At 32.5% G+C, this 19,782-nt stretch overlaps 4 protein-coding genes across 5 annotated transcripts; 2 read left to right on the top strand and 2 right to left on the bottom strand.

The window, feature by feature from the left end:
- Positions 1–906: 906 nt before the first annotated feature.
- Positions 907–2,286, bottom strand: LOC149909624 (uncharacterized). 2 transcript variants are annotated; one of them, XM_090117920.1, is made up of 4 exons: positions 2,173–2,286; positions 1,875–2,058; positions 1,613–1,783; positions 907–1,098 (listed from the first exon to the last, which is right to left on the bottom strand). In XM_090117920.1, the coding sequence occupies exons 2-4, from the start codon at positions 2,029–2,031 to the stop codon at positions 959–961; spliced, it is 468 nt and encodes a 155-aa protein (XP_089974046.1). In that variant the 5' UTR covers positions 2,032–2,058; positions 2,173–2,286; the 3' UTR covers positions 907–958. The 2 variants fall into 2 exon arrangements, with proteins under 2 accessions (XP_089974046.1, XP_089974039.1); XM_090117913.1 differs by having other exon boundaries at positions 1,875–2,280.
- An 838-nt stretch (positions 2,287–3,124) lies between these two features.
- Positions 3,125–3,760, bottom strand: mbf1 (multiprotein bridging factor 1). Its single transcript, XM_090117904.1, has one exon. The coding sequence runs from the start codon at positions 3,625–3,627 to the stop codon at positions 3,187–3,189; it is 441 nt and encodes a 146-aa protein (XP_089974030.1). The 5' UTR covers positions 3,628–3,760; the 3' UTR covers positions 3,125–3,186.
- A 1,265-nt stretch (positions 3,761–5,025) lies between these two features.
- On the top strand, positions 5,026–7,649 carry LOC149909622 (uncharacterized). The gene has a single exon (XM_090119670.1). The coding sequence runs from the start codon at positions 5,196–5,198 to the stop codon at positions 6,654–6,656; it is 1,461 nt and encodes a 486-aa protein (XP_089975796.1). The 5' UTR covers positions 5,026–5,195; the 3' UTR covers positions 6,657–7,649.
- A 58-nt stretch (positions 7,650–7,707) lies between these two features.
- LOC149909621 (putative nucleoporin Nup54) lies at positions 7,708–18,223 on the top strand. The gene is made up of 13 exons (XM_090119669.1): positions 7,708–7,922; positions 8,201–8,314; positions 8,752–8,850; positions 9,087–9,352; positions 9,563–9,707; positions 9,905–10,061; positions 10,218–10,326; positions 10,838–11,021; positions 11,250–11,338; positions 11,449–11,616; positions 11,975–12,094; positions 16,423–16,510; positions 17,838–18,223. The coding sequence occupies exons 1-13, from the start codon at positions 7,859–7,861 to the stop codon at positions 17,969–17,971; spliced, it is 1,737 nt and encodes a 578-aa protein (XP_089975795.1). The 5' UTR covers positions 7,708–7,858; the 3' UTR covers positions 17,972–18,223.
- Positions 18,224–19,782: the final 1,559 nt, after the last annotated feature.

The following is a 19,782-nucleotide window of genomic DNA, read 5'->3' as shown; positions in this document are numbered from 1 at the left end:
GCTAGCGATTGTGTAAAGACAATAAACACGCACACACTCTCACCATAGTAAGCTAGTCGGCCGCCATTACGTCGTGAACTACCGACTGATTAACTGCGTCACTGTTCCACAAAAAATATTTAAAATGCCGTCTTGCGTGGTTAAATGGTGTCGCAACAGTACAATTTTAAATAACAAAACACAAGGGATTACATTCCACAGGGAAGCAAGTTATTTCTTTTATGTTTTAATGACAAAATTATTACGGCAAAATTTATAGAAAAAAATACAGCCGCCATTGTCATCAACACAGCTGTTGCCATGGCAACTTGGCACACACACATGGATGTTTCGCCGCCATTACTAGGCTTCACTCAATGTTTAGGCGATATACCGTCCGTCTTTTTTTATACGTCCATGGTTTTAAATTACAGTTATCTACTTGTTATGCATAATACACCATGCATTACCATTATTTTTAATTATACATCATACTCAATTTCTAAAGTCCTTTTGTTGTACAGAACAAATAAAAAAAATTATAAGATTAAAAAAAAAATGTTGTGTGGTTTTATGAAACCACGGTAAAAGTGAAACTGTTCGAACGGTTCCGAACACTGCTTTGTGTAGCGCATGTCGCGTGTCGGTCGGCTGCCGAGTAGGTATACCTACTCGGCAGCCGCGATACACGCGACATGCGCTACACAGACCAAAAAGTTTGAGACGATGTAATAAAAGTTTCACTTTAAAAATATATGATGTTGAAAATTTTTTTACACTATTTACAAAATTATGACATTGCATACCTAAGTGGTTCATAAAAAATAAAAATCGTAACTTTAATAAAGATTTAAGATTAGTTTCTATATAATACAAATTTGGTTTTCAGTAGTGTTTTATTAAAATATGATTATTTATATATTTATATAATAATATAAAACACACTCTGTGCATATAATATAAATAAAATAATGATATGTTAATTATTATTTGGGATCCCTGGAATAGATGTTTCGGATTTTATCCACTCCTTTTTAAATTTTTCAATAGCTTCTGTGATGGATGTGAATGTAACCGGTTTTATTTCTGGTTCCGTATGCCTTTCCTGAAATTCTTTCTCTGTGAAAGATAAAAATATATGATATACATATAAGTAACAAACAAAAACTCTTCCTCTTTTAAAAGTAATTTAGGTAATTAACAAAACTTTTAAACATACTATATAGAGAAATATAAAGTATTGAATTTTTTTGAATCATTCACTATGCAATAGCCAGATGCGTTTTACTTAAAAATGGTATGAATTATATTCTTAAAAACTTGAGTGGATTCTAATCAGAAGAAATTATTAAAAATATACCATACTTAAGGGTGGCAGTACACGGACCCCTTCAAGCAGTTGAGGCAGACGGCTTAAAGTCGCAAACGCGCGGTGTAACTATACACATTCATTGACTGCCATATACACAGACTTCTCGAGCAATCGCGACCGCTTCAAGCCGCCAATTGCACAGTTTGCAGCGACAACTCGAGCAGTCACAACCGACCGCTCGACCAGTCTGTGCCATTAACTATTCCAGCAGACCGTGTAGGGCTGGGCATATAGTGTATATTATAGGGAACATTTTCTTACCAATACCATCCTTTTGTTTGACATATACATGTTCAGCTTTAATAAATTTTCGTGTCTTTAAAAAATATTTCAAATTTTTTTCTGGTAACTTATCAAATAGAGGGTCATCTGTATGTGCTGATGGATCATCTTCGAAAAACATGTATGTGCCTAAGGGAGTCTCAAAGTTGCCTAAAAAATTTAAGTTTAGATTTTTAATTAATAGTGTAATTACATACATATTATGTGTAACATTATTATATAGAAGACATTAGAACCTTACCAGAGCAAAAGGTTTCATCCAATTGTATTATTGGATTTTTAGTATCAATTCCTAAGACATGCAAGTTCCCATATTTTTCAATACTGACACTTTCATCAAATTCAACATAAACATAGATTTCTTCTTCTGTTTCAGATACATTTTCATTCTCATTCATAGTATTATTTATACTCACTTAAAATATCTATAAATAAATCAAACACTGTAATACTGTATGGCTAATGGCTTATAAACATTGTTTGCCTGGTGTAATGAAATTTGGAAAAATTACTGCACTATCATGTTTGCTAATGAGTACCTAGTCTATAAATGATTAGCGTAATAAGCAATTTTTTTCTGTAAATATTCTCGAGTTAATTGAACTCTTATTTTCTTTATAACGAATTTATAGGCTGAAAATGTATTATTAAAAATGCTCGATGTAAATTTTATTACGTTATTGCTGCTCTGTCAAAGTCTGTCACAAAACAAACATGTGACAGTATTATTATGAACATGTGACATCTTTGTGACATATTGTGTTGAATTTTGACTTTGACATAACAGACGTGACAAGTGACAACGTCAGCTGTTATTAGACCACAGCTCACAGGTTCATATTTTGGCAATATTAACTAATGTAAAACTATAGGTTTTACAAAATAAACTGTAACTTTTAATAGCGTACATATATCCATTAATTGTAAGCCCCTACCTAAAAATTTAATACCCAAAATGGTACCGTAAAAAAGCAAATTACATCACACATTTTTCAAGAATCGAGTCTTCTTAATTTTATCTATTGCTAAGTGGATATTAGAAATTAGTTAGCAAGTTAAACATATTACTATTATTGTTCAATATTCCACTATTCCATACATTTTTGTACTGTAAAGGCATAATCTGTAGTCTTTATGATGATTTTGAAATTGACATGTTGACACTTGACAAAGAGAGTTGTAATATAGGTACATGTTGACCTAATTATGTGTTGTTTACGATCGATTGTGAAATTTTATTAATTTAAAAATAGTAATAGCCTAAACATTTGAAGGAACAGGAAATTAAGTAAACACTGCAGGAGAATAAAGAGTTTTATTATTGCATAATTATTTATCATTTTGCAATCGCTCGCTATATTTCCAAAACATATTCACGATGGTAACACATGAAGTTTATAGATTATTCCAGAATCAAAGTAATAAATGCTTACATCATTTTTTTACAACTATATGAACTATACACATATTTTATAACATTCAATGATTCAACAGCACAAATGAGAAAATTATGCAAGTATTCGGTGTAAAGGTCTTCTCTCCCAGAGATCCCGCTATTTTTTTACTCCAGGAGGCTGTAGTGGTTGGCCTCTTTCTTTTCCGCGAAGTTTTATTCCAATCGCTCGTTCAATTTTACCAAGTACAATATTGTTTGGAATCCCACGACCTGCTTCGTAGTCATTGACAATTTGTGGTTTCTCACAAATTTTTGTGGCTAAATCTTTTTGACTCATACCTTTTGCTTGTCGTCCTTGCATTATCAATTTGCCAAGATCCAGCGGGATTGTATCATGACGCAATTCTTCAGTCTCTCTGTCTAGTTTTGCTGTATTCTTTGTAGTACCATGTTGTTTATTAGTTCCTGCACCATATTTTTGTTGAGTGTCTACAGGAATTCCTTGACGGCGTGCTGCATTTACAGCTTGTTCAGTCTTTAGAGCAGATGCCTTCGGTGGCTTTTTACGAAGAATTGTTACTGTATCCCAATCCGACATTTTGTTTGGCAGAATTAAAAACTTTACGGATTAATTACTGGGTTTTTTGATATCACAAATAAGCGTTTTTAGAAAAATCACAAGTGACAAAAACCTAAAATCACAATGTGCAATTGCGAATGACAGGTATGAGGTACACAGATGATATATGTAGTCTATAATATATATTATAGTCTTTAAAATTGCTATTTCTAATATTAAATTATAAAAATTATGTATATTTTAGCGAATATTTAATTACACTTTAGTTCGTTAATTAGAGGCTTAGATCATTAAGTAATGGATAACACTCGCAGGCGTTTCCCCTTTTGCCGAGGTATAAAATTATTCGAATCGAAAAATCTTATGCTTTCATAAAAACTACTTGCGTAATCGATTACAAACACTCTGCGTATTCGTAAAACCAAGTATATTTGTTCTGTGCGTAAAACATCGAAAGGACGTCTGCGAGTGCTCCGCTAAAAATGCCGTTTTGCACTGTCAAGACTTGCAGAAGCAATTCAAACATGTCGAATATTAAAAAAGATGGAATAACCTTTCATTTGTGTATATTTTTTTTATTTTTTTAACGTACATTTCTAATTAAATGCAATTTCTAATAATCGTCGATGTATCGTTTAGCGATATGATCAAGACAAATAATCGAGTCATGTTTACTCGATCATTGATGCGGCCCCACGTGACTATCATGGGAAGAAAATATACAAATTTAATCTTTATGAACTAAGAGATGAAGTTGAATTTAAAACGCGATAATGAACCGCATTCCTTACGAGACTATCTTTTAAAGAAATACAAATTTAATCTTTATTATCTAAGTTATAAAGTTGAATTTAGAACGCGACATTGAACCGCACTCCTCGCGAGACAACTTGGAATGAAATACAAATTTAATCTTTATAAACTTAGGGATAGAGTTGAATTTAAAAACTCGTCGCTTAAAAGGTCGTAAATTTTTACGACTTTCGTGACACAAATTATTTTTGTGAATGTGTGATTGTGTTTCAATAGTGTGAATTACCCTCCCCGCACCAAAATCAGCAGAAAGTTTAGTTAGAACATTTGCTAGCGTACTCCATCCATTACTTAATGATCTAAGATTAGAGGAGTTTTCATTACTACTTATTACGTAGTTAACTGTTCTATTTGGTTGCCAAAGGCATAATGACCATCATTTCTATGAGATTTATAATGGCAATTATAAAGGTTCGGATGTCAATGTACCAAAGACTAAAGAGACAAATAGTTGATTCTTGAAAGCTAGTATTTGTATTCTCTTTGCTTGAAACCTATCTGTGGCTTGAAAGTAAAGCTGTCAAGTGTCAACTGGATTTTTTGTCGGAAAAGCGCGGGAATCTTCGAACGAGCCGGGTGTAATTTTTGAAATTTAATTTGAAAAAATTTAAATTAATGTTCAATTGAGTTTGGCTTTGTATATATCTTTTGTTTCCTATATATAAACTTGTAAATTAGTGTAGTTAGTAGTTTTTTTTATTGGTAAGTCTATTTTATTCTGATTTATAGTATGTAAAAAAAATTTTTGCACTTAAATTTTGGCGGGCTGATCGATGAACGATCCTCCCGACCCTATAGCTTCAGGACCAAGTTTCCAACTTGGTCCTGAAGTAGCTAGTTATATTACGGTTCCAAGTATAGAATGTGAAAACGATTTTGCATTAAAAAATAGTTGGGTGGAAAGCACTCCTAAAAAACGCAGGCTAAGGAAACAGGACAGTGATAGCACTGAGCCTAATAAAAAGTCCAATTCTGATGTTACTTTTAATGAATCCTTTAAGAATGATAATAATAATATGAATGAACAATCGGCTTTACCAAATTTACGTTCAGAATACCTATCTACTGACTCCTTCCCTTATATTGTTCATGTTCAGCGTACAGAGTCAACACCTGGCGATGGAACAACATTGCATCCCATTACTTTTGGTCGATTTTTAAAAAATAACAATATTAAAAATATAGTATCTGGTAGTGTTAAAAAAATAGGGAGAAATCGTTGTATTGTAGCATTTTCAACGCCAAAGGATGCTAATGATTTTATTAAAAATAAAAATTTAGAATTAAATAAGCTAAGTGCAAAAATACCAACATTTAACATAAGTCGTATTGGTATTGTTAAAGGAATACCTTCTGAATGGTCCCAAGAGGAAATAATAGAAAATATTTCAACTCCAGCTGGCTGTGGAAAAATTATAAAAGTTAGAAGGATCAATTATAAGGTTATTATTGATGGTTCCATATCTTGGAGACCAACACAATCTGTTGTTCTTACATTTGACGGTCAAGTTCTTCCTGAACGTGTGTATGCCTGTTATAACTCTCTGCCAGTTAATCTTTACATTTTCCCTACCATCCAATGTTTTCAATGCTGTAGATATGGTCATACTAAAAATATATGTCGTTCCAAACCCAGATGTTATAAGTGTGGTCAAGATCATTCTGGCGACACTTGTACAGTCGAAGAAGATTGTGCATCATGTTTGTTATGTTCAGGCTTCCATTTCGCAACTAATAAAATCTGTCCAGAATTTAAACGCCAAAAGGATATTAAAATAAGTATGTCTGAAAAAAATATATCTTACGGGGAAGCAAGTAAACTTTACCCAAGTGTATCAAAGTCTTATGGGGATGTATTAATGTCTTCATCTGCTTATTCAACCACAAATAGATTGAATGTAAATAGTTCAAATTCATCCTACAAAAAGACTTATTTTTTAAAACCAAAATTGCCTCCTAAGACTAATAAGGGTTTTGATAAAAATGCTCATAATGCTATTATTAGGGAAGCTCAGATTCCTACGCCTGAAAATGGCTGCGGGTATCAAGTAGCCCCTAATGAATCTGAAACTTCCCAGATAATGGATATAATTACTTTACTTATTAACACTCTATTGAAAAATAACACCCTGAAACCGTCCAACGTTGCCACTTTACATAAAGTAATTGATAGTTTATTTAGTAATCATGGATTCCAAAATAATACAGTGGAACTGCAGAAGCGTGATACCTAAAAAGTCGGATCTAATTCACATAATAAATAAGCACAATCCTTTTTTAATTGCTCTAAATGAGACTTGGTTAAAACCAAATCTCTTCTTTCGAATTTATATTAACAAATTTGTATTTTGTATTCGTGATGACAGAATTGATGGGTATGGTGGTGCTGCCATACTTATTAAAAAGTCAATACAATTTAAACGTCTAATATTACCAGCGCACAATAATAAATATGTAAATAGTGTTGGCATTAGTTTTAAAAATATTTCAATCATTTCAATTTATATATCCACGGAAATGATAGGGCTGATAGCTTGGCCAAGGATGCAGTGCAGTGTAGAGATATGTAATATGTATCCATACATTGACTACTCTCATGATCTCTTAACATTACCGAAACGATTTCTCTTTGAAGCGTGGAATACGGTCTACGGTGGACAGATACAGCATAAGGGAAGGAATTACTATAGAATTCAACCGGTAATCCCCATAAAACCTTGGTTTGTTGGTGTTGAAGCAAATAAATTAGTTATATCTACAATAAGTCGCATTAGAATAGGACATATGTGTATTCCTAGTCATTTAGCCAGAATAGGCGTATTAAATAGTGAAGTTTGAGAGGATGAGGGAAATATAGACCACATATTTTTCTCTTGCTCTTTATACGATCATTCTTCCTTTTATAATTCATTAATTTCTTCAAATGTTCCTCTTCCTACTCGTATGTCATATCTATTTATGTATCCTAAAAAATATTATAATAATATATCTACTTTTATATTTAAGAATAACGTCAAATTGTAATGTTTTTTAGTTTCTATTTAATCTATTTAGTTTATGCAAATAATATGTAATATTATATAATGTACCTTGTATTAATTTTGGCCTAACTCTTCTGATCACCTTGAAAAATATCGTACTATCCTATTTTCCCGTGTATGGATTCCCTACCTTTTACTTGACACTGGCAAATAGTTTTAGCTTCTTGCCATAACAGAAAAAAAAAAAAAAAAAAAAGTGTCAACTGTCAATTGATAATTTAAAATTTGTGGTTATGTATTTGTTGTGTTTCAGTCTGCAAATAAGAAATAGTAAAATATATTGAACTGTTAGTGATTAAAAGAAAACCTGTATCGTTAAGAAAGTTTTTAATACAGCGTTTGTTGAATAATTGGCGAACCTCTAACTAATATTGGAACAGACCCACATTAGAAAAATGTCTTTTTCGTTTGGGTCTGCTACAACTTCACAAGCCGCACCGTTTGGATCAGCAGCTAAACGTAAGTGCAGTAAAATGAATGTTGATACATAAACTTTTTGAACCAAATATGTATGTATTATAATACAATATATATTATTTTATGCTCTTTATCTTACCATTTTAGTATTGAGTAACTAATATAAAAATCTTTTAACAAGCAGACCAATACAATTTATTCATATTCAGATAATATATAGTCAAGTTTAGTACCCACTCATGTCGTCGATATCCACTATACAATTATTATGCTTCATATTTTATGCTATACATATATTTATTATATGTATTTCCTTGCAGCGTCCTTTTCATTTGGAAGTACAAATACTGCTACAACAAGCACTGCAGGATTTGGTGGTTTTGGAACAAGCACAACATCATCAGGATTTGGTAGCTTTGGCACTACTAATACTGGTACCTATGCATAATTTTAATTTAATAATTTTAATAAAATAGATAAATATGTTTCAATGAATATTCAAACCTTAGTCATCAGTTGGATTCATACTTATATCAGCGAGATGGCATATAGCTGCACTTTTATTAAATGGTACATTTGAATTATCACTGTATGCTCTGATGTTTGCTCATGTATTGTATGTAGATAAAAAGAAATGTAGGAACTGAGGCAAATTAAATTTTTCAGTCATAGAAAGAGAATCATAGAGAATAGAGAGTTCTAATGCTTCACACTATAAATCTTGCAAAACTGCTTCATTTTTTACTATACAAATTATACAGACATAATTTTTGGATATTTATACTGTATACTTTTTACTATTATAATGAATAATATTTAAGGATGATAAATTAAATAAATTATATATGCTCAATTGAAGTGGTTGTTCCAGCAACCCCATTTGGTGGTATTGGCACTACTCCTGCATCTACAGCACCATCATTGTTTGGTGGAACAGGTTTTGGCTCAACTGCAGCTAAGCCAACTACAGGTAATTTCATTCTTATTTAATGGTAAGAAGAAAGGTTCTCTCACTAATATAGAAGGCAAAACAATGATAAACTGTGTGTTTAATATTACAAAAAATAAGTTTGTGATCATTACCACTATTATTCTATTTTTTGTTTGATATAAACTGACAGAAATAGAGAGGTATTGTGAAACAAGGATGAATTATGTTGAGATGATAATGAATGGTTCTGTTTTCATATGTTTATATCTTTACAGGGTTTGGAACTGGCACATTTGGTACAGGTTCATTTGGTACCACTTCTGGATTTGGCACAAATACATCAACATTTGGCAGTACAGCACCAACATTTGGCAGTACAGCACCAACATTTGGCAGTACAGCACCAACATTTGGAACATCTACATTTGGTACTGGATCATCATTTGGTTCTACATTTGGTAAACCTGCTACAACAGGTTTTGGTGGGTTTGGAACTGGTCTTGGAACAACACCGGCGTTTGGTCAGCAACAGCAACAACAGGTTTGAATTTATTTAATTACTTCAGAACTTACTGATTCAATGATTTTTTATTATTTTATTTAATCATCTCTAACACATTCTGTCTCCATGTTATAAAAGGTAATGAAGTCAGTTAAAAATATGATCATATTTAATTGATTGAAAAAAGTTGTTTTCAATTTTGTTTATCATGCTTTTTATTTGATTAAATTAAATTATATTGATTTTCAGCAACAGCAACAACAGCAACAACCTCAAGGACCAACAAACGCACATGAAGCTCTTGTTGCAGCAGTGTTCAATTGCAATGTTTTTGGAGATGAGAGAGACCAAGTGTTGGCAAAGTGGAATCTTTTGCAAGCACAATGGGGAACTGGTGATAATAATTTCCAAATCAATTTTTATTTAAAAGATAGCAATTAATCTTGGAATTGAGAACTTATTACAAAATTTATGTTTAAACATTTTCACATAGAAGATCATATTTTTAAGTTTTTATATATGTTTAGTTGTTTGCAGTGGAAGATTTTTGTAACTTAATTTCAATACAATGTTTCATATTTTTTTACTCAGGCCAAGCTTACTACAGCCGCAATGCACAACCGTTAGAATTGAATGAACAAAACCCATTATGTCGGTTTAAAGCTGTGGGGTATTCTAGACTTGGTGGGAAGGAAGATAAGGATGGACATGTTGCTATGATATTTTCAAAGCCTGAACAGGAAATCAAGTATGTATTGAATTGTATATTTTATAAAGGTTTAAATTTCATAGATTTGATTTAATTATTATATAACTTTATAATTTATGAAACATATAAACTATCACTTAAAAACCATTCATTGTTATGAGGATAAGAGAAAATAATTGTTTTATTTTATTTCAGAAATAATCAGCAAAGTTTTATAACTTCTCTATCTGGCCTCCTGGGGAACAAACCTAATTTAGCTGTGAACATTGAAACTGTAAAAGCTGTTTCAGATAAAAAATGTCAGGTATGTGCAGTTGGGAAAATTGATAAAAAAAAGATTCAGAGATAGTTGCAGCATTTGCGGTGTATTGATTCTTTGTTGTTGGCAACACTTTTCCAAATTATGAAATTCCCATAGGAATGTGATGTTTCTTAATGGTAAAAAAAAACTTATATCACTCGCTAACCTAGATAGGATTGGAGGGCCATTCACAAAAATAACATAAATCGCTCCATTGCGACGTGAAAGACTGTCTGTCTTTCACGTTCAACACTCTATACATCTATACTAATATTATAAAGCTGAAGAGTTTGTTTGTTTGTTTTGTTTGTTTGTTTGAACGCGCTAATCTCGGGAACTACTGGGCCGATTTGAAAAATTCTTTCGGTGTTAGATAGCCCATTTATCGAGGAAGGTTATAGGCTATATATCATCACGCTACGACCAACAGGGGTGGAGCCACGGGGGTGAAACCGCGCGGAGCAGCTAGTTATATGAGTAAGTATATGAGTAAGGATCACCATCCCATCCCCAGGTGGTAGTGTACGTAGTGGACAAGGGCGCGGGCGGGTCCCACATTAGCGCATCGGAACTGAGCGCATTCCTGAACGCGGGTGCTGCGCGTAATGCGCTCACGGGGGCGGGCTGCGCTGCGGTCACACCGGTTACCAGGCCCACGCCGCAGATGTTGGATCAGTACTTGCAGACGCCTCCGCCAGGTACACTTGCTATTTATAATAGCGTATTTGTTAATTCTCATGCTTTTTTGTTTGACTTCATTTATAGAATATCTTGAATCAAAACGTGAATTGATTGATTTGAAATAAAATCCAAGTGTTGTAACTACAAAACTTGAGATTTCAAGTTGTTATGGATCCCTAAGTGGTTACAAAAATAGACATGCATTATTAGCAAAATCAATTAACATGTGTTATACCTTTTTTCAGGAATGGATATGAGGCTATGGAAACAAGCCCAAGCTGATAATCCCGATCCACAAAATTACATTCCCGTGCCTATTGTTGGATTTTCCGAGGTAAAATTAATTATACGTACATATTTAATGACTAGCAAAATCAAATCCATGTAAGTTCAACGAATTTGAATTTATGTATTTGTATTTTTTTGACGCAAATGAAATTCCAGATAAAGTTCCGCGCGCAATGCCAAACTTCGGAGTCGCAGCTGCAAGCGAGCTACTTGCGCAAGGCGTCGGACACGCTGAGCGAGCTGCGCACGCGCCGAGCCGCGTCTGCCGCCACGCTCGCGCAGCTAGCCGCTAGACTGCACTCGCTCCGGCACACGCTGCTGCAGGTATGTACTTTAATTAGTTAGGTTTACGGTGTTACAAAATTATTAAAGAAAGCTCATTTTACAAGAATGTTGAAAAAAAAAAGATTTATAACACTTATGGCCGATTTTTCAATGCTTGGATAAAACTTATCCGTCCAATAAAGTATTACACGATAATATTAAAATGTCACGTAAACTGTCAAATACGGGCATTTAGAATACGTTTTTCAAATGGTAGTTTTATACATTATTCGACGAATAACTTTTATCCGAGCATTGAAAAATCGGCCCTTATTCAGATAACAAATTAATAAAGAATGTTCATATAAAAATATAATTTGCGGTAAAACGAAGTACGATTAATATTATTCATTTGCAGATTATTGCACGCCAAGAAGTGGTGGGTCGTGTTGGTGCGGCTCTCAGTCCGGAGGAGGAGGCTTCGCGGGCGAGACTTCAAGAATTAGCCTCACAGTTAGCTGCTCCGCCTCTTTATAATGTAACTATGATTTGTAGATATTTATTTTTGATAGATACTTTTTTTTGGTAAATTTTCCTTTGGTCCTCTTTTTGAGTCACCTTTTATTCTAGGATTTTTTGTTGACAGAGACTGAATTTAATTATACTAGTTTTTTAATTCAAAGTTATTCAGGGGAAACAGGATTAAGACAACTATTTTGCAGAAAAAATAAACAATTCAAAAAATTGGGCAGAAATAAAATACGATTTTGCCGTACCTTCCAGACCCTCTCAATTAAGGTAGCAAAACAAATGTACCGAGGAATTGTAGGTGAAAATTATAATTAGTACAAAAAGATTGAAAGCAATAGAAATGTACCTATTGTGTACTACACAACCAGTGAAACTAGATAAGTGAAGGTAGTTGTTTGACCCAAGGGTCGGATACCGACTATAGTCTATATCTAACAAGGATGTTACCCTTGTTAGATATAGCCAAGACACAATTTCTATATTTGTGAATTTACAAGAAACTTTAATAAATCGAGTAAATTAATATAAAAATGAATGTGTCATAGTAATAAAGAGGTTAGAACTTTCTATATAAGTATTATGTATCTGGTCAAAATTTGGTAAAGGTATATATTTATCCTACCGTATGTATGACGTCATCACCTCTTTCGTTTTAATTTATGTTCTTAAAATAATAAAAAAGTTATTCAAAAATCTGCGATTGGCAAAATAAAAAAACTGTATTTTTTTCTATCATTGTGTTATACATTATACAATCTATATACATATATAAAAACCCGTTTCGCGTTGCCATGGCGTCACTTGCTGAACCGATTTCGATAATTCTTTTTTTATTATATTCCTTGAAGTACGAGGATGGTTCTTATGTAGAGAAAACGTAAATATGTACCCCGGGCGAAGCCGGGGCGGACCGCTAGTTGTGTTATAAAAATTAAATGACAAATTTTATATTTTATCAATAATTATCAGTACATAATATGAAAGCAATTTGAAGATCACCATCATGATACACTGTGCCGCATAATAAAAGCACAATATATAGATTGATACTAGATCACACCCCGGACACTCCATACAAAATGATCGTTTTGACAGTCACACTGTAGAGACTGCAAATGTGTGTGATAACGCTTTATGGTTGGCACATTTGTGACTAGCGTAAAAAAAAATTCGCGTTTTTCTGATGAAATACATCCGTAAACAGCACAATATCTAACCATTTTCTACGAAAAACGATAATCACAAATCCAAAATAATAAAATTACTTTAAGTCAATTTGATTAATGTTGTCAATCTTCGTTGCGTATCGTCCTTGCAGAAAAATATGGCCCATTTTATGTCTGATCGCGCGGGGGTGAGGTAAGTTTAATTTTGGCGGGAGGCGGAGAGTGTCCGTTCTGTAGCGTTTAGCTACTATTATGTATTCTGTGACTAGATTTCGGCCCAGGGCTTTGCCCGTATATATCCAAATAAAGTTTCCATGGGAATGAGATGTTTCACCGTGGTAAAAAGTAGCCTCTAGATCTAACACTATCTCTAAACAAAAAATTGTATCATAAAATCGCCTCATTACGACATAAAAGAAAGGCAAACAAACACACTTTCGCTGTTCGCATTTATATAATATCAGTGAGAATGAACCCAGTAGTATGCTAGTAATAACTAAAATACTAGTCTAATCTAACGATCTAAATCTAAAAATATAATCAAGAGACTTGGTGATAGATCTAGCTTTCATATTTTTATCATAATAATATGATGAAGTGTCGCGGATTTTCGCATTCTATCACGCATTCGTCTATCATTCAATGTGGGAATGTTAAAAAAAACTTAAATCGGTGTTTTATCTTTGAGTAGGTAGACTAACTAAAACTCTTTTGTTCACGTACTTGAATTGATATGCCTATAGATAGCATGTGTAAAAAAATCATTGTGATCTGCAAATACGTATAAACCAATATTCATCATATCCTTCAACATTGATATTTTCGTAAAATGATTACGAAAATATTGTTTAGTCATTAGACGATTAAATTAATACACATTTTCTGTAAATACTCGGTTTGAAATTTTGTACACCTTTTCATTTTCATTTGTTACATAAAAATATATATTTGCTGCCTATAATTGATCTATTAATAAGGTAAGTTCATTTTTTTAACGAGGGGCGAGGCAATTGCGGACGAGGGGTTGTTTGCAAGTCTTCGGAATTAAATTATTATTTTCCCTTCAATATAGCATGCATCTTTAATTTAGGGTCGGACGCACCAGATACAGATACGGATTTATCGTATGAAACTAGAAATTTTTAAGGTTTTTTAATTAATTCACTGAATTACGAAGTCGGTGACGTAGTAAACGATTGCACCAGATAGTCTGGCAGACATATCAGCAATTAATCGGCGACTTTACACGACCTTGGCTGAAATATTTGGTTACATTCGCAGCCCGCGTGTTCACTATCGCGATGCTTATCAGCCGCTATCTCCAGACGTGTGCTTAGACATTGTATGTGTTACGTGGTAGGGCTGTGCGTAGCGCCTGAAGTCTATAAATCCGATCCACGAGTTTTATGAGATACTAAATTATCTGCTATTTTTAGGGAAGGTTTTAATTTGAGTTCTACTTGATTAATAACTGCTTTTGAAAATATGGAATGTATGTTCAGGATATATGACGGAGAAGAAATTCAATTTTTGACTAGGAAACAAACAATTTTACCCAAAAAAATTCATTAAGTTATATACAAAGTGTGAACTATACACGTACCTATAGTGAGCTTGGATAATTTTGATTTTAGTATCGTACTTCGTTTATCGAATTAAGATACATTATGATACTTTAAATTATAATGGTCAATTATAATATGACTCATAATTGTTACAAGTTACAACAGCAATCACCAGCTGCGTATTAATTTTACATTATCAGAATTACCTCTCATCAGTCATAATGAGTAATTGCTCGAAAGTTTAAAGCACCCTTATTATATAAATTTTTGTTTGAGTCAAAACTGAGTCAAAGCTTCGTCAATTTGTTGTGTTTACATATATTTGTGTAATAATTGCTATCGTAATAATGGAAATTGGAATCCTCTAGTGATTTTGTTTCCTTTATTGGTATTTAATTGCATTAGAGCCACCACTTTGACGCGTGTAGTGGTATTAATATAATATTCTTATCTAATTAACCGGTTGTAACTGGTATTGCAGGTGAATGTCACGAATAAACGATTGTTATCAATTTCTTGATCTTTTTATAACACATACATCGTATATGTCTATGGAAACATCCACAATTCAATCATTAACGGATTAATATATTTTATGCAATTATGTTGAGTTTGACATAATTAAGGAATTAAAGAGTATTCCTGTTTATCAATATGACACTTTATATTATATATTTTTGTTCAAGATTTACTATTAATAATACCTACTAGGGAGATATTCTTAACTAAGAAGGCACCTGTAAATATAATGTGAGTAATTAATTTTTTGAGTTTGAATTGACTGCATTATCTGCCAACCCTTTTACCGAGTTGTAAGCATTGAACACAAAGCACATGAAAAAAGAATGAATTTCATCAGTTCTACAATTTGATGACCCCACATGTCTCTATGGTATTGTGCAGATATAAATTTCGAAACAGAAAGAACCACTGTTAGAAAGAAAAATTAAATGCATTAATACAGCGCAAACGCAAAATTCAAACTCAAACATTTATTTATTGGATTAGACTTCTTCTAGAAGCACTTTTTGAAACCTCATATTTATACCATCTACCACGTTTTCTACAAAACTTGTCGTTGTAGTTGCTTTTTAAACTTTACCGTACTAAGAACTTGTCTACCAGTGGTAGTAGTGGTAGTACCACTCCTGGTAGAGTACTACTCCTGGTCAACATCAACTGATGTTGTATATCTAGTACATTGGTTATGGACTAAATGCTAGCCCATATTTCTTCTCTGTTGAAATTGGAACATTTAGATGCATAAACTAAAAAAAAATCGTTAGCTTATAATCGTAAGTTAAAACTCCAAAGTTTTGAAAATAGCACACTATAATTAGATTGATTAAAGTAATTATGTAATGTCATTGTGACTAAATGGGAAAGAAAAAAAAAACATGAGTGGACTGAAAATAATACTAATTGATTATTATTAAATTTTGTGTTACGCGAAAGTGGTCCGACTGCGGTCGTTAAAGTGTGTTTAAGTGGCCTTTATGAATCTCAAGTATGCGTGGGAATAGAACAATTATATAGATACAAACTGTTTTATACAATATTTCAAAAGAAAAAGTTACGATTAATGATATTTTTGTTGCATTTAGGGTCGTTTGAACGAGCTCTTGTGCGCGGTGCGTTTACAACGCAGCGCGAGTGCGGGCGCACCTCACGAAAGATATCATTTGGATCCGGGTAAGCAATTACTAAGAACTCACCATGTTATATTTTATCGCGAATATGGACATTGTACTCTGTACAGCAGGAAAGTAGTTGAATGAATCATATTAATGTTCCTTTTTGTTAGGGTGGTGAGGACTATTCTTTGGATAATTTTTGGAGTAGTACCTATTATATTTGAAATAATACTAACTATATTTATTTGATTAATTTGACTATAAAAACTACGTTTTGTTTTACCATAAAAAGTACTGAGTTGAAAATATTTTTTTATCTTTTAAGTTGATACGTCGGAACTCGGAAGTAATTGTGTTATATTCAACATAAGTCAACATAATTTAATTCTCAGGATAGTCATAACATAAACAAATTTTAGAAAGATAAGCTTAGTTTTAATTAATGTCAGTGTTATTTCTGTCATATTAATAATGATGAAAAAGAAACTGTTTCGAACACACGTAACGAAGCTATCACACTTCGATTTTTTGGCTTCGTTTTATAATATATTTTGCTGCTTTGTGATTAATCAAACATGACACTGAAAAATAAACGACAATTCGATGTGTATTGCTTATTTCTTAAATATTAATTGGAGTAAGTACCTAAATATTACGGGTACGAAATATAATGGGTTAAACCAAGCGTATTTTCCGATCAACGGCCATTTAAAGTAACATGATTATCACTTTTGGATTGTCTGCTAACGGCCGCGGCGTTTTGGCTTAACTATTCTGTATTTAAATTTATTTTCGAAGGAAAGTCGCAGTGCACTTTGTCGATCAAAAGGAATAAGAGTATTTTAAATTGAGGACAACAGTTTTTCTATTTATTTCCTAGAATAGTCTTATAATAATTAAGACGTCCTTACATAGATAATGTTATTAAAAGCGACTTTGTATAAAGCCAATACAGCGAAACAGGTACTGATAAAACGCATACAAAATTTTGCTACAAAGTTATACATGTCTTTGTTATTTCTGAGCTATGGACTTTGGACTGATAAAATAATACATACTTGAAGGTAGAATACAAAAATAAATTATATTATATCTTATAAAGCATAGACGAAATAATTCAGAAACAAATTAAAAATAACCTTATTTTATGTAAGTACTTAAATTATTAACACGAAGCACCTGAAACAGTACAAGTAAGTATACACAACATTTGTGTTTAACCCAGATTTCTGTTTCAAGAAAAATTTATACGAGTATTCATTTCACAAGTTAACGTTAATGTAATAGTAGTAAATAGTAAATACTCATTTATCATTTGTCACATTATGTACTATTTTATTTGTATCTAAATATATTAGTTTTTAAATATATTTTCGTCAACACAGGTGCGCAAGAAGACGTGAAACAATTTTTGTCACTACAACAGCGCGGTATGGCGCATCTCATGGAAACGGCCAAGAAGGATCTTGTTGCGCTCAACACGATCGCGGAGGGGATGGCAAAACTCGTGCGCGCGTAGCGTACAAGAAATGTTAACGTATCACGTATAGTGGGAAGAATGTGCGGATTTTTTTATTTGGTTACTTTTTTGGGAGTAAATTGATGTTTTGTACTGAATAGTTTGGTTCGTTGTTTCCTTTTTAATTGTAAAGACTTGTACTGAAATCACGTTTTGTTCAAAAAAATATTTGTATTATTATAGTCGAGCCAATTTAATAGGCAACATTTGACGTCTATCAATTTTATCTTCGAAGAGAGGTAACCTACTTAAAATAAAACCGGCCAAGTGCGAGTCGGACTCGCGCACCGAGGGTTCCGTGGTAGTAAGTTTAAAATTATTAAAAAAATATATATTATGTGATGTAACAAAAAATTTATGGTTTTCGTAATTTTTCCTTTATCTATGCTTTAAGACGTTGCTTCGTACCAAATTTCAAGATTCTGAGTTCACGGGAAGCACCCTGTAGGTTTTGATTCCCTTGCAAGTGTCGAAAATTTGCGGCATATACGGCTGTATCTTTTGATTGCGTTGGCTTAGAAGTTTGATTTTTTCACAGCTTCAAGGGACAGTAGACCTGAGTAATTGATATAAATTTCAGCTTCATACCTCCACGCGTTCCTGAGAAAAAGGGTCTTGACAGACGGACGGACGGACGGACGGACAGACGGACAACAAAGTGATCCTATAAGGGTTCCGTTTTTTCCTTTTGAGGTACGGAACCCTAAAAATAGATTATAGTGAATTAATCGATACGGACTTAAAACATTTATCAATCGAACTTGAAACACATGTCAATTTTAAAATTCATCAGGGGAATCCCTGTCCCAGTAATATACTTTCTTTCGTAAATTTAAGGAGCAAAATAGAACAAGTATCTACATAATTAAAAAAACACATCGCATTTATTTATTTATAATGATTTTTATTCACAAGTAATCAATGCATTCGATTCTAGATGTTAGATTTCGATTTTTAGAGAAACGTCTCTGGTATTTAAAAAGAAAAAAGGTTTATTGTCATAAAATGTAGCGACGTCAGTTCTTTAAATCAGAAATTGTTTATTATGTTTAGAATGGTTTATCAGTAAAACTCAAATCTTAAAATTACTTGAATCGGTCATTATTATTATAAATATGTAATCGTAATTGAAAAAAGTTTAGCAAATGTGCAGTTTTAACAAAACGAAATAATATATTATTCTATGTCGTCGTTACTAGGTTACGTTGTTGAATTTTGTTGAACTGTCAAATGTTGCCTATTCAAATGGCGTACTATGTAGTTACTATAGTTTTTTATAACTGCATTTAAAATAATGTACGACCAAAGTGGCTTTGTTGTTATGGTCAATATAGTTTACAGTTACAAACTAAAACATATTGATAAAGCGGGAAAGCCATATGAAGGCAAAAATATATTTCACTATCTCGAAATTCCTAGTTAGATACATGTATTAGGTATATTTCATAATAATTTTTAGTAATTTCTTATAAAAAGTATAATATTGAAAGGTTTTTTACGATTATGACTTTTTTCAATCTTTTTTGTTATGCTACTTAATATGAAAGTATTTTTATTGATGACGATGATGTGTTTCTAGTTTTCTGTGAATTTTATTTTATTACTACAGTTAGAAAACATGATAAAAATAAATTTCAGAAATCTGTATATATGTACAATAATAGCTGTAACCAATTGAAGGAAATAAAGTATATTTTGTACCAAATACTATTGTTTCATTGCAATAACTTTTTAGAATGATAACTCATTCGTATCGAAATTTGTAACGCATTTAATAGAATTTGCACAACGATAACTTCTCGATAACGTTA

Source organism: Colias eurytheme, chromosome 3 (genome assembly GCF_061535395.1).
Source record: "Colias eurytheme isolate Ceu_HAF_F1 chromosome 3, ilColEury1 Martin Lab GWU primary, whole genome shotgun sequence".
NCBI lineage: Eukaryota > Metazoa > Arthropoda > Insecta > Lepidoptera > Pieridae > Colias > Colias eurytheme.
This window is presented reverse-complemented; position numbering and strand designations above follow the sequence as displayed.

Coding starts and splice junctions, on each gene's coding strand:
- LOC149909624 (XM_090117920.1), bottom strand. CDS start 2,031: ATGAATGAGAATGAAAATGTATCTGAAACAGAAGAAGAAATCTATGTT. Junction 1,784..1,874: donor GGATGAAACCTTTTGCTCTG/GTAAGGTTCTAA, acceptor TAAATTTTTTAG/GCAACTTTGAGACTCCCTTA. Junction 1,099..1,612: donor CAAACAAAAGGATGGTATTG/GTAAGAAAATGT, acceptor TATCTTTCACAG/AGAAAGAATTTCAGGAAAGG.
- mbf1 (XM_090117904.1), bottom strand. CDS start 3,627: ATGTCGGATTGGGATACAGTAACAATTCTTCGTAAAAAGCCACCGAAG.
- LOC149909622 (XM_090119670.1), top strand. CDS start 5,196: ATGAACGATCCTCCCGACCCTATAGCTTCAGGACCAAGTTTCCAACTT.
- LOC149909621 (XM_090119669.1), top strand. CDS start 7,859: ATGTCTTTTTCGTTTGGGTCTGCTACAACTTCACAAGCCGCACCGTTT. Junction 11,339..11,448: donor CTATTGTTGGATTTTCCGAG/GTAAAATTAATT, acceptor ATGAAATTCCAG/ATAAAGTTCCGCGCGCAATG. Junction 11,617..11,974: donor TCCGGCACACGCTGCTGCAG/GTATGTACTTTA, acceptor ATTCATTTGCAG/ATTATTGCACGCCAAGAAGT.